Source organism: Amblyomma mixtum, chromosome 7 (genome assembly GCF_055824585.1).
Source record: "Amblyomma mixtum isolate Tamu chromosome 7, ASM5582458v1, whole genome shotgun sequence".
NCBI classification, from domain to species: Eukaryota; Metazoa; Arthropoda; class Arachnida; order Ixodida; family Ixodidae; genus Amblyomma; species Amblyomma mixtum.
The window spans coordinates 23,859,479-23,877,123 of record NC_143018.1 but is presented as its reverse complement, the minus strand read 5'-3'; the positions used below and the strand labels follow the sequence as shown (position 1 = coordinate 23,877,123).

Here is a 17,645-nt window from a genome sequence, read left to right as displayed (position 1 = left end):
CTTATCGCACTAAATCAGAAGTGTGGTGGTCATTTTAGGAGCTCTCTGCACAACCTTCCAGCAGTTACAAGAGCCAAACAGCATAACTGGTATGGATAAAAATCCCTCAGTGCCCTGCTATCAGTCACAAGCAGTGTTTGCATTCATAAAGTCATGTGCCATTGCTCTCTGTAGCCCAATTTTTTGTGCGATAGCGAATGGTCCCCAAGCATGAGGATTTACTGAAGTTTCGATACCTGTCATAACTACGTGCCAACTTTACTGCATGAGGTGAAATATTGCATGCAGTGTCTAGCTGAAGAGTCTTCTAGGCCACTGCTTGTACTGCAGGACACTTGACCGTGTAGAGTGCACATACAGGAACAAGATCACAAAAATATACAAACTTTATAGGCAGACTTGGTGCTATACAGGAATTGAACATACAACAATTGTGCATTACAGCTAAATGGCTTTGCAAACTAGTCGGCAGCATAAAATTCCCATAAAAATATACAAACTTTATAGGCACACTTGGTGCTATACAGGAACTGAACGTACAACAATTGTGCATTATAGCTAGTAGTCTTTGTAAACTAGTTGGCAGCCTAGAAATGCCCATAAATGAACACGGCTTGGATACACGTAAAACTGGACATATCCCCACAAGAACAGAATGAACAAATAAACGAGCAAAGACCGGTATCATTAAGTGTTTGAAAGTGCAGCAGCATTGCCACCACGACAGGGCCGCTAATCAAGTACATCGGACACCTTGAGGAACGCTGCAATTGCCTGCCAACAGTAATCATTGAGTGCATCTGCTTGCTTCCCTTCGCCTGGATAGCAGCTCAAGGAATGCTTGATGATACCGGTCACAAAGAGGTAGTGGGTGCGTATGTAATAGTCCGCAGCGTCCAGGGCCCTTTCGGCTTCCTGCTCAGACACTCCAGAGACCTTGATAACCTGCAAAACCAGGGATGAAGTCCTGCGCAATGTCTCAAATGCCTCAGCGCACGGCTTTGTCAAATTGTTCTGCATCACAAACTGCACCGCCATGTTAAGGTATGCAATGTTCCGCCTCAGAGCTTCCTGGAGACGGAATGTGGCACGATTCTTTGCCAGGGCCTTGTGCAAGTCTAAGGATATGATGGCTTTGTTCTGAGCCATTCCACGAGACAGCGTTTCAATGCGTTTTGTTCCAAGGTGGCGGCAGCACAGCTCGAAAGACGTCAGCGTTGTGTTCTGCGCCAGCATGAAGGCAAGTTTCTTGGAGGCTTGGAGGGAGACATCACTTGTGTAGATGATCAGTTCAGATATAGTTTTGTTAATGACCAGGGCCTTGGCTACGCCAGTGATGATAGATCCTTCCAGCGACTCTACGCTCAGCTGGAGTTCGAGACTCCTGATGGACAAGTTGGCTTCCAGGGCTCGAAACAGTGCGTCTGCCTTTTCAGCCTCGTAGCCTCGTACCTCAACTGTCAAGGCCTTGACTACAGTGTTGCTGGCGAGGGTGTCAAAAAGTCTGCACACAAGCTCTGTAGGCAGGTCGGCAATCTCGTTGAGGCTGAGCTTCGAGGGAGACTGAGAAGGTACCACCAGTGCCGCAGTCAGGTGTGGCAGGTCAGGATCAGCCCACGGCATGGCGATGCGTCCGTAGCAGTCGGACTGGCTCAGCAACTGAGCCAGGCCTTCTCTGTAACACAGCATTCAACAGAGTAACGACAGGAACACTCGGCAACAATGTCCAAAACACAAACAGGTTTAATCGAAAGATACTAAAAAACTACACAAACATTGCCACATTGGTAGTCAATTTATGTAGTGAATAATGTGTAACACATACGAACTCAAAACGCGGGCAAGCATTTATTATGGGGTGCCTTAAAACCCAGAATAGCCAGTATGGCTGGCACAAAATGTCATGGTGGTCTCAGGAGGCAGCAATAACCGGATTACGCAAACGCGCAAATTTCCGTGGCCCTGGTTCCCCAACAAGAAGTTAGATCTGCGCCCAACAACTAAACAAGCTCGTGTAGAACGTACGCACCTATCTGCGTCCGAGGCCTGGAACATCCCGAAAGAGACTCTCTTAAGCGTTTGGTTCCTCTCCAGGGCAGCACAGAAGACCGTGACGGCAAGGGCGCTAACAGTGTTCTCTTCCAGCTCTAGCGACTCCAGCGTGTCATTTTCAATAATCGCTAGGGCAAGCTTCCTGGCGATCTCGTCATTTACGCTGCAGTGTTCCATTGCTAGTGACCGCAAGCCCTTGTTTCGGCGCAGAGCATTGGCGAGCGCCGTCGCGTAGGTGCCCGACATCGTGGAGCTGTCCAGGTCCAAGTGCCTCAGTGTTGAGTTGGCCGCCAAGGCATGAAACAGTGGCACCATATTCGCTTCGCACAGATGCAACTTGAGCTCCTGCAACGACGTGTTACGTTCCAGCGCTTTCGCAATGGGCGCGAGTTCTATACCCTCTCTCAGGCAGAGGGAAAGCGTGAGCTTCTTCAAGAGCTTGCCTTCGCCCAACAGCGTGGCCATAATCTTGACGTGCAAGTCGGTAAGGTTGTTGTCGACAAACGACAGTTCGGCGAGAGCAGTGCACTGTGCAAGCGCGGAGAATAGGCTAGAAATGTTTTGCTCCGAAAAAGCGTTGCGCTTGAACCCGACCTTCACCAGACTCTGGCAGTTCCTCAACAGGAGATTCGAGATGACCTCCGGGAGCAAGTCATCAGTGATGTCCAGCTTGATAAACTCGAAGCTCTCGAGGTTGTTCAGATTTTGTAGGGCTTCGGAGAGCTCGTTGGCGCTGTAGCGAGTCGAGTAGCCGCCCTGCAACGTAAGGTGACGCAAGTTGACGCTGGATCCGATAGCCGATCTGAGCGTGAACGCCGGCCTCCCGAACAGAAAAGTCTCGCAGAGGCATATCGCCTGTACGCATCTGTGATGCCTGGGCAGCCAGGCGAAAACGCACGCGCCGTCGTACAAGTCCTCCATGTGAGAGAACCTCCGGGGTGCGACGGAGACAGAGCGAAGACAGAGCGTTCCCAGCTCTGTCTCAACAAGTTCGAGGAACACAGGGAAGAGAAATTTGTTCCACGGAGTGAGGTTCGAAGGCAACCAACAGCTGTGACCATCTTCATCAGTGCAAGCCGCTTCGAAGTCGATGCCACTGGACGCGAAGACCTCGCGTATGTGAATGATGCGCTTGCCTGTGTAAATGTTGGCACCTTCGGAGGGCGCATCGCCACCGCTGCCAGTATCAACCGCAGAGAGTTGTTCCACAATTTCCTCTATTTCGTTTTCGACGTCCATTGGAGCTCCTCTTTAGCGGGTCTCGCAGACCGTCCAAAACAACACAATGCCAGCGGACTCGGTCACCTCGGCGCGGTGGGAAGCTTTCCGCCCTTGCGCAAACGAGGAAATGAGTGATAAGAGCAAATAATCCGAATCTCGCACGGAACAAGTGTCGACGGTGATAGCGTAGACAAGAATCCAGTCAAAACAAAACTATACTTCTGCGGCAGTCGGAATGGCATGCTAAATCGGCACGACACTGCAGCAGTCAGTCGCCATACACAGTATGCGTAGTACAGTACAGTAAGCAGCTGAAGTCAAGGTACTACTGGTAACGCCATCCACTCCACCACTTCGTGAAACCAACGACTGTGCCATGCGACAACCGAACGCTGCCAAAATGCTCCACCGCAAGTCCACCGCCCACCTCGGAGCAGCCGCCGCATGACGTCATTTGTTTACTTTCAAAAAAACAAGGACCGTTGAAATGTTTTTTTTCCTCTGATTTAGTTTTGTAACGACTGAAAGAAATACTAGAAAATTAATTTGCTGTAAGTGGTGAATTACTAATTGCAGACAAGGCGTATTGTTTTTTTACTGATTGTTTTTTACTGATATGTCTCTGCGCGAAATGATTTCAAATTGAACCGGGTTTCATATGATCAATTTTGCAAAAAGTAAGAGGCGATTAGAATCAGAGCTCTGATTAGAATACTAGTGAGAAAGATCGAATAATATTTCAGGTAGACAAATATTTTGTTTATTTTATCTGAGCACGTGGTGAGGTTGATAAGGTCACGTGGCCACGCGGCCCTTTAACTGCGCCGGGCCGACGGGCGTACATGGGCCTTATTGGCCTTGACGGCCTTGTTCCGTGTTGGTGTAGGTATTTCCGCTGCAGGCCTGTGTTGCCTCTATGCACCGTCGGTGTCTCCGCGTTTTGCGGATTTGACGAAGATTTGCATGCTGGGCGTGCAGTAGTTCAGGCGGTTCAGGTGCGCCGTTTGACTGCCTTAGCGCCTGGTCTGCAACATGATCCCCGTCGTGTTCGCGGCTGCCTGTGGAGCCTAGAAGTGCGGGTTTCCTTTCCCTGATGTCGATCGCCCCGTCGGCCCCTCGGGGCCGTGGTCGTGGACGGGGGCGTCCCAGGTAAAGCATTCTTTCCCTTATTGTGCTCTGCAGCGTTACTAAAGGCACCTAGTTCTAGTGGTGGCTCAAACACCGATGAGGCGGGCTGCGCCACTTGAAATCGCCTCTATATTCTCACGTATGCATGTTTTAGGTTTATTGTCAGGCATCGCGACCGAACAATGACTGAGAAGAAAAAACATTTCCGGAAGCTTGCGAACAAATATGGCTGTTCGTTTAGCAAAACGTGTGAAACGGGTGCTAACATCACCTTCCAAGCTAAAGTTGATGCACGAGTTGATGCTTGTCATATTTTCGCGTATTTGGCAACTTGGAAAAATGATCTGTTTTTCTTGTTTGGCCGCCTTGGTGTCGCGTGTTAGTCGCGTTTCCAGACAGTGAACATGCGATTGCTAGCCAGCACCTCGACCTGTTGTTGTGCTGCGGACGATTTTTCCGGCGCATCGCGGCCCTTTCGCAGAATACCTGCCTCTTTCCCTCGCAGCCTATATGCCGTTTTTGTGCACTGAATGGTGTACCGGCCGACACGTATTGGTTAGATTTTGAAAAGCACGGTTTGCTGACGCGGCGTTGGCCTTGTGCGCCGAAATTGAGATTTGAATCAAGTATTCCGTGAGAACAGGTGCAGAAATTTTCTACGAGTTCGGAAAATATTTTCCAAAATCACCAAAATATCCTCTGGTATTCGCATTGGGCGCTTGATTTGAAAGTATCTGCAGTGCGCCTACTGCCTATAGCTTGCGTATGTAACGCAACGCCTGGCAAGGGTACGGAAAGAAAGAATGCAGGAAAAATCGGCGCTAGGCATATATAGGACACGAAAACAGGACATCAAAAAAGAGCGATTATTCGATAATTCGCGGGGCAGTTCACTGCTTTTTGAGGCTAGGACAGGGACTCTGAGAACAAAAACGTATAGGTCCAAATTTGAAGAAGTGGATATTTCGTGCTCTGCTTGTAAAACGGAAACGGAGACCATAGAGCACTTGGTTCTGAGGTGCGCAGAACTCCGCCCAGCCCTCCCAGAGGGGGCAGCAACGGCCATAGAGATAGCGCTGGGATTTACTGGGGAGGACGGGCGAGTGGATGGGAAAAGCGTGACATTGGCGAAGGGGAGGTTGGAGGATTGGTGGCGGAAATCAAGGGAGGGGTGAATTTTGAGGGGAAAGGGATAGACAGATTAGACATTGTAAGAGCAAAAGGGAAAGAAAGGGAAAAGAAAAATAAATCAACAATGGGGGAAGTATAGGCTAGGTGGCAAAAGCTACCGCCCGATACAAAGGGTAAAGCCATTATCATCCATCCATCCATCCATCCGGTCAGAACACGATCAACCAGGCTAAGCGAAAACGAAACCAGAGTCGACAACAGTTTTTGAAGTAGCGTCTGCTTACGCCAGTCATCATACCCGGCCATGAGAGTTAGGTTGGGATAAAAGTAGTATTTTTATCGTATCATTTTTATGACTCGATTGGGAAAAGACGGTGCGTAACTGTAGGCTTATATTTTTGCAAGTAGTGCAGTGTGAATGCCACAGCCTGTAGCATCTCTCAAGCATTGTGTTTTGCCGCTAAGCTCATTACTTGCCCTCCGCCTCTCTTTCTCAGCGCCAGTAGCCAGCAACTCGCTAACAGCGGCCAAGTGTTGGACACCAGTGCGCTGCCGGTTGTTGGCGGCAGTGCCAGGAATACGTGGTCATCGCCCGCCGCTGTTGCCCATGTGCCTGCTCACCAGCCCAAAGACAAGTGCATGGGTGCTGCACGTGCAAATGTGAGCTGTGTTGGTGCCATGCAAGCAGTGGCTGATAACAGGCTTCCGGGCCAGGCTACAGACCCATCGAGGGATGTGTTGTACGGTGCAGGCGACCATCAACACAGCTGGCCAAGCAGCCGCCACAACCGTGGCACTAGTGGACAGGCATCACGACCAAAGCCAAGCGCAGGGCATCCACGCAGCTCGTCCAACAGCTACAGGTATGATGAAACTCTACTGGGTAAAGTTGGCATAGTTGGTAGTACAGCGTGCAATAAAACCAGTCGAAAGCAAGATCAGAAAGGAAACCAGGCAGTGCTAAGCTTCACTGCGTAGGGCATAAATTTCTGGAAATAGCCACTTTACTGTACACTGTGCTGTGCTACTGTAGTCAGTGTTCATCCGACACCTATGCCCAGTCTGGCTGTGGCACCGATTGGCTTCCCACTCAGCAGCAGGCACAGCAGCAAATGCAGCTGGGTGTTCTCTGTGGCAACGACAACATTCACGCTGTTGAGCATGGTGGTGGGCAAGGGCTTCTCCTTCAGCCATATCACTTGTAGAAGTATAGCTAGTACGTACTCCAAGCCGGATTTTTATTGCGTGGCTGTGACATCAAGCTGTGTGCGATGCAACTACATGCTCCTCTTAGCTCTAAGTGCGCATAATGCTCGTCCACCACCTGCTTCTCTTTAGTTCCCTCTTAAGCCACACAATGGCTCTAGTGTCATGGCAACTGTGCTAGGCTCCTGTCGCTGAAAGCGGAGGTGAAGGAGACGGAAAGAAAGAATGCAGGAAAAATCGGCGCTAGGCATATATAGGACACGAAAACAGGACATCAAAAAAGAGCGATTATTCGATAATTCGCGGGGCAGTTCACTGCTTTTTGAGGCTAGGACAGGGACTCTGAGAACAAAAATGTATAGGTCCAAATTTGAAGAAGTGGATATTTCGTGCTCTGCTTGTAAAACGGAAACGGAGACCATAGAGCACTTGGTTCTGAGGTGCGCAGAACTCCGCCCAGCCCTCCCAGAGGGGGCAGCAACGGCCATAGAGATAGCGCTGGGATTTACTGGGGGAGGACGGGCGAGTGGATGGGAAAAGCGTGACATTGGCGAAGGGGAGGTTGGAGGATTGGTGGCGGAAATCAAGGGAGGGGTGAATTTTGAGGGGAAAGGGATAGACAGATTAGACATTGTAAGAGCAAAAGGGAAAGAAAGGGAAAAGAAAATAAATCAACAATGGGGGAAGTATAGGCTAGGTGGCGAAAGCTACCGCCCGATACAAAGGGTAAAGCCATTATCATTCATCCATCCATCCATTCGGTCAGAACACGATCAACCAGGCTAAGCGAAAACGAAACCAGAGTCGACAACAGTTTTTGAAGTAGTGTCTGCTTACGCCAGTCATCATACCCGGCCATGAGAGTTAGGTTGGGATAAAAGTAGTATTTTTATCGTATCATTTTTATGACTCGATTGGGAAAAGACGGTGCGTAACTGTAGGCTTATATTTTTGCAAGTAGTGCAGTGTGAATGCCACAGCCTGTAGCATCTCTCAAGCATTGTGTTTTGCCGCTAAGCTCATTACTTGCCCTCCGCCTCTCTTTCTCAGCGCCAGTAGCCAGCAACTCGCTAACAGCGGCCAAGTGTTGGACACCAGTGCTCTGCCGGTTGTTGGCGGCAGTGCCAGGAATACGTGGTCATCGCCCGCCGCTGTTGCCCATGTGCCTGCTCACCAGCCCAAAGACAAGTGCATGGGTGCTGCACGTGCAAATGTGAGCTGTGTTGGTGCCATGCAAGCAGTGGCTGATAACAGGCTTCCGGGCCAGGCTACAGACCCATCGAGGGATGTGTTGTACGGTGCAGGCGACCATCAACACAGCTGGCCAAGCAGCCGCCACAACCGTGGCACTAGTGGACAGGCATCACGACCAAAGCCAAGCGCAGGGCATCCACGCAGCTCGTCCAACAGCTACAGGTATGATGAAACTCTACTGGGTAAAGTTGGCATAGTTGGTAGTACAGCGTGCAATAAAACCAGTCGAAAGCAGGATCAGAAAGGAAACCAGGCAGTGCTAAGCTTCACTGCGTAGGGCATAAATTTCTGGAAATAGCCACTTTACTGTACACTGTGCTGTGCTACTGTAGTCAGTGTTCATCCGACACCTATGCCCAGTCTGGCTGTGGCACCGATCGGCTTCCCACTCAGCAGCAGGCACAGCAGCAAATGCAGCTGGGTGTTCTCTGTGGCAACGACAACATTCACGCTGTTGAGCATGGTGGTGGGCAAGGGCTTCTCCTTCAGCCATATCACTTGTAGAAGTATAGCTAGTACGTACTCCAAGCCGGATTTTTATTGCGTGGCTGTGACATCAAGCTGTGTGCGATGCAACTACATGCTCCTCTTAGCTCTAAGTGTGCATAATGCTCGTCCACCACCTGCTTCTCTCTAGTTCCCTCTTAAGCCACACAATGGCTCTAGTGTCATGGCAACTGTGCTAGGCTCCTGTCGCTGGCAGTTAAAGAATGAAGATCGGAATGGCCTGTTCGGTTTGATCGTACGTTGGTCAGCGGTACTTCGTCCGCTCGTCCGGTGACACGTTGCCGGTTGGGGCAGCAATTCCAAACTTCTTGAGACTAAACTGATTTATTGAAGACGGGACCGAATACAAAAACTTGAAAAAGGCGGGCTAAAGAAAGGCTGTCAAGAAAGGCTGTTGAAAAAAGGGCTGTATAAAAGCGGCCGAGACTGAGACTCGGCGCGCTCGTTCTTGCTCTTTGTTCGCAGCGGGTTTTAACCCTTCAATAATTGGGCGGAGCTTTATTAAATCCGCTCTCGCCCAATTTCAACCAATCCCGCTGCAATGGCACTGTAGGTACAAGTAGGTGCAGCCCAGTGCTCGCCAGAGCCCGACTCTAGAGGCGCCAGTAAGTCCACTGCTTTGGGGGTTTGTCCCCCACCCCCACTTGACAGCTGATCTCTTTTCAATGGGACAAGGTCGTCGGCCCCCTGTGGCCCAGACAGGGCTGTTCGCTTACTCCCCATTTCCCGCGGCTTGCATGCACAGCGTCCGAGGCGCGCGACGCACTGTCGCCGTTCCTAACCCCTCCAGACGGACACGGTAGGGGGAAATTAGCTATTGGCGCCGTAGGCTTCTGCCTTAACACTGGCTGACGGTGAAGCTTGGCTCATGGGGGGGCTTCTTAAAATGGCTGTCACTAAAAGGTGAATGGGTGCACAAGACTATATTTTCCTGTGTCGTCACCTTTGTGTGGCATGTTTTACTCTGGTCTTGTTAGCAAGTCCTGTCTTGCTGTGGCAGTGCCTCCTGTACTCTGACATGCTTGTCATGTTGTTCTCCCAGTGTCTTCATGTTTATATAGCCTTAGGCTTCTCTATCTTCAAAGCACACCCAGTTGCCTCTCACAGTTGTGGCCACTGCAAATACGTTCTACTAGATGTGCCGTGAGCAAGTGATATGAGATGCCTGCTTGGTGCATTTGTTAGGTGCATCGCACTGCATGCATTTGCATTCTGCATGACTTCACTTCTTGTCACATCTTTTTGTGTGTGTGTGTTTCATTGGCAGAGCAGTGCCTCTACTTTTGTCTTACTTGTGTTGCTGCTGAGTCCGCTCTGTGCCTGCATTGCTGTGGTTTGCTTGTGTGCTGCAAACAAGTATGCAAGCTTTATTCACAGAGGAAACTGTCAGTGGCTGCGGTTGCTTCCTAATGTAACCACACACTGGGGGCAGTGCAACAGCTGCAGTATGCAATGCCTCTGAAGCATTTGGCTAAGCAACAAGGCTCATTATTGCCATTGGCTGTTCTCTTTTCAGTGCTGGAAGTCAGCCATCCAAGATGACCTGTTGCAACAAAGTGTCGGACCCCATTGTAGTGCCAGTTGCCACCTGCACTGCCAGGAATGTGCGTTCACCACCACCAGCTGCTGTCGGTGTCTCTGCTCAGCAGTTCAAAAACAAGTGCGTGGATCTTGCACGAGCAGATGCAAGCCGTGTCAGTGTTGTGCCTGCAAGGGCTGATCGCAAGCATCTGGACCAGGACGCAGAGACATCAAGGGATGTGTCGTATGGCAGAACCGATCGTCAGCACAGCTGGCCAAGCAGCCATCACAACTCAGCCCGCAGTGGGCAGGAATCAAGGACCAAGTCAAACGCAGGACAACCAGGCAGCTCATTTGCCACTCACAGGTCTGACTTGCCCAAACATGGAAGATCAGCGGCAAGACACGTGTCTATGTCTGAGTGTGATGCACAGTCCAGGCCATTCGGGGAAAAAGACTTCAATGTCCCATCTCAAGGACTGGTAGGTGGAAGCTGCAAGCATGGTGGTGCCTTGGATGCCAAACCATTCGCACATCCATCAAGGAACAAGAACTGCATGCCTGGTAGTGCTGTGGAACCTGCACGTGGAACGGCTGGAAGGGCGACTGTTGCTGCTGGCACTGGCCAGCTCTATGCACTGCACCTCCACGAAAACTGCCCTAGTTTGCCTCCAGTGGAAGAGATTGTGAAGCGCCTGCAAGAAATCCAGGTGGAGTTCCAGAAGGATGGCCTGAGCATGGAGCGGCAGTGCTCGATGATGGACACGGAGCGCTGCTGGATTCTTGACAACTTGAGGACCTTCAACCGCATACTGATGAGAGTTGACATGGAACTAAAAGAGGAGGAGCCACACAAGCTTTGCATTTGCTCCCTCAGCGAATCGGTGGTGATCTATTCAAACATCAACTGGGTGTTTGATGCCTGCATACTCTTCCACCTCCTGCTCAAAAGGCACAGGTGTATAAAGACTCTGGACCTGGACAAGACTGCAGTGGCCTCCGGTTACCCACAGGTGCTGTGCGATGCTCTGGCTTGCAACAGGGGACTTCGCCACTTGGCCATAGCCTGCTGGGACTTCTCGCCAGAAATGGAGCGCACATTGGTCTACTCTCTGTGCAAGATGCCTGCACTCGAATCTATTTGCATTTCCAAGCTGTCCCTGAAGCCCTCTGCGGCTGGCCGCATTGGTGACATGGTGGCCAGGTCAAAGTGCATCCGAAAAGTGCAGTTCCTGGAGAATGACATGTCGCCCGAGGCTGGAAGGGAACTCATGCAGGGCCTGTGCCGGAATGCCAACCTCGAGGTCATCCGACTGGATGACAATGCTCTCGGATCTGATGGAGCGCGCTTCCTTGGTGAATTTCTGGCCAGGTCTTCCAAGTTGCAACAGCTGTCGTTGCGCGACGTGCCCTGCTTCGACGAGCAGCAACTGATAGTTGTTGCAGAGGGCCTGAAGATGAATAAAAGCCTCAACAAGCTGGAAATTCACAATTGCTCTGTTACTCGACACGGCATTGATAGACTTGCCGAAGTTCTGCAGGACAACAGCACCTTGAAGTGCCTGACTGTGACAGCGTGCAACGTTGGCCAACCGGAAACAAAGTCTTTTGCCATCCTCCTCGAATTTAACAGCGGACTTGCTGAAGTCAACTTGAGGGAAAACCTGATAGACGATACTGCAGCGATCTGGCTTGCACGAGCGCTTAAGTTCAACAGGCACCTGGAGAAGCTCAACCTTGAGGCCAACCAGATCAACTCCCAAGGAGTCGTTGCACTCGTTGATGCACTCACGAGCAACAGTGCCCTGAAAGAGTTGACACTGGGGTGCGTGGATCCAGACGACGAAGAGGACTACAAAGACGTCACAGAAGCTCTAAACCGTGCAGTTGCCTACGACCGAGTACGTCTCTGCTACGACATGCGAGGAGTCTTCCAACTCTCGGCGGCCCTCCGCGTAAATGCCAACCGAATCACGTCGGTGCACTTGGACTCGAGTGTCGATCTTGATGCCACTTGCTTAAAAGACCTGTTCGTTGCGCTTTCGGTCGTTCCATGCCTTGAAGTTCTCTGCATAGAGTCCCAAGCCAACATGGATGGGTCCGCCGCAAGAAGGTTTGCCAAAGTCCTGACCACGACGAAGACTTTGAGGCATGTGAAAATGCTCGCTTGCAATGCAGACAGCGTGGCGCTGACAACAGTCATGAGGGCCATGAAGAAAAACCAGTCGGTGGCACACCTGGATTTTGAGTTCACTTCCAATGAGACCCCTTGCATCGACGCATTGCTCGATGTAATCAAGTACAACACGACACTCCACCACTTTGGCTACTTGAGCACTAAGCTCTCGGAACTGCAGGTTATTGCTCGCGAACTGCAAGGCAACCACGTCCTGACCTCCTTCAAAGTATGGGAGAGGCCTGGCTTTAAGGACACCATTTTTGAGATCAACGAGATCCTCCGGCGCAATGTCTCGTATCTTAACAGGGCCGTGGAATTTGCGATGGACCCAGGGAAGTTCGGCATCCAGAGGCGACCGGCCGCGGCGTACGAGGAATTGTGCCGGACGGACGCCTTCCGAAAGCACTTGGCCAGGGTTGCTGGACCGCATGCCGTGGCTGAAGCCATGCACAACGCTCGTCGCCACATCACGGAGAACTTGTTTGCCATCACAGGTGTGTGCAGGGGTCCTGTGGTGTGCCGGCCACACCCGAAGGGCGCACTCCAGATCGACTGCCTCAACGTCTTTTGCTGGCTGAACATCTTTTCGCATCTGAAGGTTACGGACATTGTGATGTGAGAGCATTTGACGTCTTGCCCATGACTTGTACAGTGCAGTAGCATTTTACTTCTTCAGTGCTACTTGTACCATTATTTTTTTCCTGAGAACAGCACGCGAGTCGAGCCAGGTATAATCATACCATTTTTTAAATTTGGTGTATTTATTCAACTGCTATGGAGAAGCTGTGCTCAAGCTTTTTTTTTTTTCTCGTTCACATGAGCCAGTTAGTGAGGTGGCGAGGCGTTGAGGCAAACTGTGATGGTAAAGCAAGTATCAGCTTTTTATGCCGTTTGTGAGTGATCTGATCGCAATTTTGATTCAGCAGTCAACATTAATGCTAGTCATGCATGGCACACGAGTAATTTTTGTGTGGCGGCGACTTGTCAGATTGACAGGCCTGTCCCTTTACTAGAGGGGGGGATCCATCTGGTGTGGTTTGAGTGAGCTAGCTGAAACGCTTTTTGTTCCTCACAAATTACATAGGCTACTGCCAAGGCATAGCCTGTAGCAGTACCGTATGCAGTTCCTACGACTTAGTTTATGCTTTTAGATTCTTTGCTACGTTGCTGCGGGAGCCTTTTCTTAGCACACGACTCTTTTCTGCTGGTGTTGTGCCTGCTACGTGTTTTGTCTGCCACATGCTGTATGGTGGCACTGCTCGTATAACATTCTGAATCTGTGTAATGTACAAATGTTACGATCGTACTGTGATAGAGTATTGCACGCTATGTGTGTGTGTAGCTTGTCAAGCTATTGTTTTAACTTGCTCTATTGGCATTGATACTTGCGGATAAGGCATGGTTCTGTATTAAGCGAATCATCATTTACCCTTATCTGATTTTGGTATAAGAGCCAAATATCTGCATAGATTACTTGATGCACGTTGGACACCTAGCTTCAAAGGGAAGTCCAAGCTTTCTTTTTTTAATGAACTTGGCCGATTGCAACTTTGACTCTTTTTCCTGTTGCTTTGTTGCTTGAAGCATTGCGATTTTTTTGCCAGCATCAGCTTGTTGGGTTCTTGCTAACTGGTTTGGGTGCGTGTATCCGAGAACCCCTAAAGTTAATGCCAACAGTTTGATACCAGTGGCAGCAGTTAGGTCATGGTAGTTCAGCTGTGCTGAACGAATATATCGTGACTAAGCACATTGATGCTGAGCAGTTAACCCCCAGCGGATGTTTTTTTTTTTTTTTTTTTTTTGAAACTGGCACCAGAGTGGGCGTTTAGTTGATGTGCTGCCATCTCTTGGCAAACCAAAAAATGCTTTGAAAAAGCCCTACTCGCCTTAAACTAGGCAAAAGTGCCAGAAAGCACACACGCTGTACTCATGAGTCTGCTTATGATGAGCTTGTCCAAGTCCGCTAGGGGGTTATACAGAACTCTTCACAATGTGCTGTAGACTCTATATAATGATCAGGTATGACCTGGCGCAAACAGCGTGCACGCCAGCTGGTCTTGGTGTGTGTATTTGATCGCCCGCAAAGCTTGTGCTGACATTGCAATGCCAGTGGCTGTTGGTGCGCAGTAGTTCAGAGCGGTGCTGAACGATTGTATTGTTACCGAGCACTCCTGTACTGACGCTAAGCAATATAATAAAGCTCTTAGCAATATACAAAGTGCTTGCATTTCTCAGACATAAATGTGTTGCCTTTGCAGACTCTACTCGGTGTACAGTTCACTTTTCTCACTCGTGCTCGCTCTAAGCAAGAACTTGATCTGATTTAGCATCCGCACACCCAACTTTTACAATTCAAGAATCAAGTTTCTCTTTATGGCCGCAAAGGCTTATTATTCAGTTTGCCAAAATGTTACCTGCAAATGTTTTACGTTCGCACGCTGTGCGATGAGACCTTTCATATCTAGATAGTGCTAGTCCTGTGTAGAGTATGAAGCTATTGTGTTGCAATTGAATTGAAAGCAATGTTTTGAGATCAGTTGCTGTGTTCAAGGCATGGTTCTGCTTCTGTATTTTGATACAGTCACACTTGTGCGCAAGCTTTGTCTATGATATTTGGCGGTGCATGCTTTTGCTTTTCTCTAGTCACGGTTGGAAAGTGCAAGAGACTGGCTGTTGTAGTCTCATACTGAGGCTGCCGGACTTGTCTAGAGCACTCACCTGGTGTGCCATGGTTCTGGATCAAGTTTTTGCTGGAAAGACTGGGGAGTCTGGAGAATCCCGAGCCTTCATGCAAGGCAGATTTGCAGTGTTGCACACTTTCCATCAGTGCAAAGTTTCAGGTGAGTATCAAAGCAGTCTGCTCCATTTAATTCTCAGTGTAGCCAGAGCTGCATTGCACTGAATATTTCATATCTAACAATTCTCGGGGTGCCTACGGTGCTTGCTTGCAGTGCCATCTGGCAACAAGACTTAAAATTCATTTGGCTGATGAAAGTAAACATTGGACAGAGTTAGGTGTAAACGCAGCCTTTTATTACCTCAAGCTGACCTTGCAGTTGGAAAAATAACCAATGCTAAAACGAGCCTGCCTTAGGAGCCGGAATGACAGTGAACAAACTGCAATTATATTAGTTTTTAAGCATGAAATGCTTTTAGCTCCTGTTGCCGGCAGTGTGGTGACGTCACGCCGAGACTGAGAGCCATCATCCGGGCACTGAATTCCAGTCATCCGGGCACCGTACGAGACTTAAGGAGATTTAACGAGACTCTCTAAGCCCTCCTACGGGACCGGCATACAAGCGCCGGTTGCTCTCCAAACGAGTCACAAAAATACTGCTGCCAGTGTCTTCTCAATGTTTATCAAGATATCAGTCCAGCTGTACATTTTATAATGCACGGAATTATAATTTCCGATTTCTAATAACGCGTGGAAAAAGCACATACATGCCACAATGCACTTCGTTGTCATACGTGATCTGTTAGGGGTTTTGAGAGAAGGCCGCTTAGAGAAAGAGGGGAGCTCCAGCGCGAGAACGGCTTTCGGCTGAACAACTGCTTTCGCGCGCTCCCCAAGGATGGCGCTGCGGTCCTACACTCATGCATGTAAAAGACCGGCCGCAGGGCCTTCTTGCCCTTTCCCCCTCTGGCAGGCAGATGTATACACGCTCGCGGAGTATTCGAACGCGCTGCATATACATTCTTGTCAGGCCTGCGTCTCGTCGTGTCCGCATACGCTTCTGCATCGTCCTGGATTTCAATGCCGCCACCGTCACAGCTGCTTAAGCCGAGCAATGGAGCCTGTGCTAGGCCCATAAACATTTCATGCTTACTCTACTCTCGGTTACGGGAGAGGCGCAATTATTTTTCATACCTCACATGACCTATACTGACCTTTGATGTCGGTTATCATTGGGGTGTTGAAACTGAAACAGCGTAAGAAAAGAATTCAATATGAATAAAACACAGACAAATGTCGTGGTGAACCATGGATAGTAATGTCTAATGGACCCTAATAAAGAAGAAAAATTGGATGAGACACTTAAGCTCAGCCTTAAGGGTATGATGCGCTAGCGAGCCAATTCCTATATATGCAGAGCGTCATTATCCACTCTACATTCATACATTCCTGGGAGTCCTCATACCCTTCCTGGCGCAGTGTTGCAGCGGTCAAACGATGCGCCACTGCCCTGCGATGGCAGGTGCTCTCGGCAGTGGGCCTTTTGCAGCCCAAGTTGCTCTTCCCGAGTGATCAATCATTAATTTAACCGCACCTGCTGTAGTGGGCATTTTGCTCACTATCCGGTAGGCAGGTTGTGATAGCACCCCAAGGTCTCGTAACCTAGGTGGCCCACCTGTCTCCCAGGTTGCTCTCCGGGGACCACCTGCCAGAGCCATGCCCGTGATTTTTCGCTCACAACACTGAAGCCGGGTTTTCTGTGTAATGGGATCTTTGAAGCTTTTGCATTAAAAATGTGTGTCTCGTACAGAATAGAAACACCTCCTTGATTTTTACGCCAGCTAATTGTCCAGCTTCAGCAAATCAAGCCTTCTCCCTCTAGCCTTTCTTCCTCTTTTGCGTTCACTAGCCTAAATAAATTGGTTTAGGAAACAAAGTGCAGTAACTATTACCTTTCTGGTGTTTGATAAGGAAGGGACAAAAGGGAGAAAGAGGCACCACAGTGGAGGGCTCCTGGATATATCAACCGATGCATGTACATTGTACAGCGTACGGACATTATTACGCTTCACCTCCGTCGAAATACGGCTGCTGTTGACAGAGTTTTATCCTGCATCCTTTGCTAGCCTTCATGCCAGCTCCGCGCGAGCAGTGAGAGGAAGGCCCCCCCCAAAGCTAGCAATACACCGCTAAAAGTGTGCGAGCAATTTTTTTTATTTTTCACAGTATTGTTTGCCTGCCATGCTATTGATTGATTGATTAAAAACATCTTTATTTGTTCAGTATTCTCAGAACATGTGGGTGGGCCGCCTAGTACGGTAGTCCACTGGCTGCTGCTGCTGCGCTGGCCCTCCCCACCAGCCAGTGCCGACGGTCAGGATCATCATTGAGCAGAATAGACTCCCACTTCTCCTCTGAGGGGTTGGGAATGGGGTCAACTAAGGGATTATATTGGCATGCCCACACCATATGGTAGAGGTTAGCTACCGCTCCACAATGTGGACACTGCGGAGAGTATAGTGTAGGGTACCACTGGTGTAACTTAGCTGGTGTTGGGTATGTGTTGGTTTGTAGTCTCCTAAGGGTGTTCTCTTCTAACTTATTGAGGGATTTGTGTGGTGTTGGGTACTCCTTTCTGGCTGTTCTGTTTGGCGCGAGATTGTCAGCATACACTGCTAAACCTATCAGGTCACGGCACCCTTCATGGTCATCTGGTGGAGACGCCCGGTATAGAAGAGCTCGGGCATGCCTGTGAGCGACTTCGTTTCC

At 49.7% G+C, this 17,645-nt stretch overlaps 2 protein-coding genes across 2 annotated transcripts; one reads left to right on the top strand and one right to left on the bottom strand.

The window, feature by feature from the left end:
• Positions 1-368: 368 nt before the first annotated feature.
• LOC149335299 (uncharacterized) lies at positions 369-3,720 on the bottom strand. The gene is made up of 2 exons (XM_089551971.1): positions 2,030-3,720; positions 369-1,675 (listed from the first exon to the last, which is right to left on the bottom strand). The coding sequence occupies exons 1-2, from the start codon at positions 3,289-3,291 to the stop codon at positions 733-735; spliced, it is 2,205 nt and encodes a 734-aa protein (XP_089408097.1). The 5' UTR covers positions 3,292-3,720; the 3' UTR covers positions 369-732.
• On the top strand, positions 2,512-14,417 carry LOC149335298 (uncharacterized). The gene is made up of 4 exons (XM_089551970.1): positions 2,512-4,422; positions 6,030-6,395; positions 7,789-8,154; positions 10,016-14,417. The coding sequence occupies exons 1-4, from the start codon at positions 4,367-4,369 to the stop codon at positions 12,816-12,818; spliced, it is 3,591 nt and encodes a 1,196-aa protein (XP_089408096.1). The 5' UTR covers positions 2,512-4,366; the 3' UTR covers positions 12,819-14,417.
• The last annotated feature ends 3,228 nt before the right edge of the window (positions 14,418-17,645 follow it).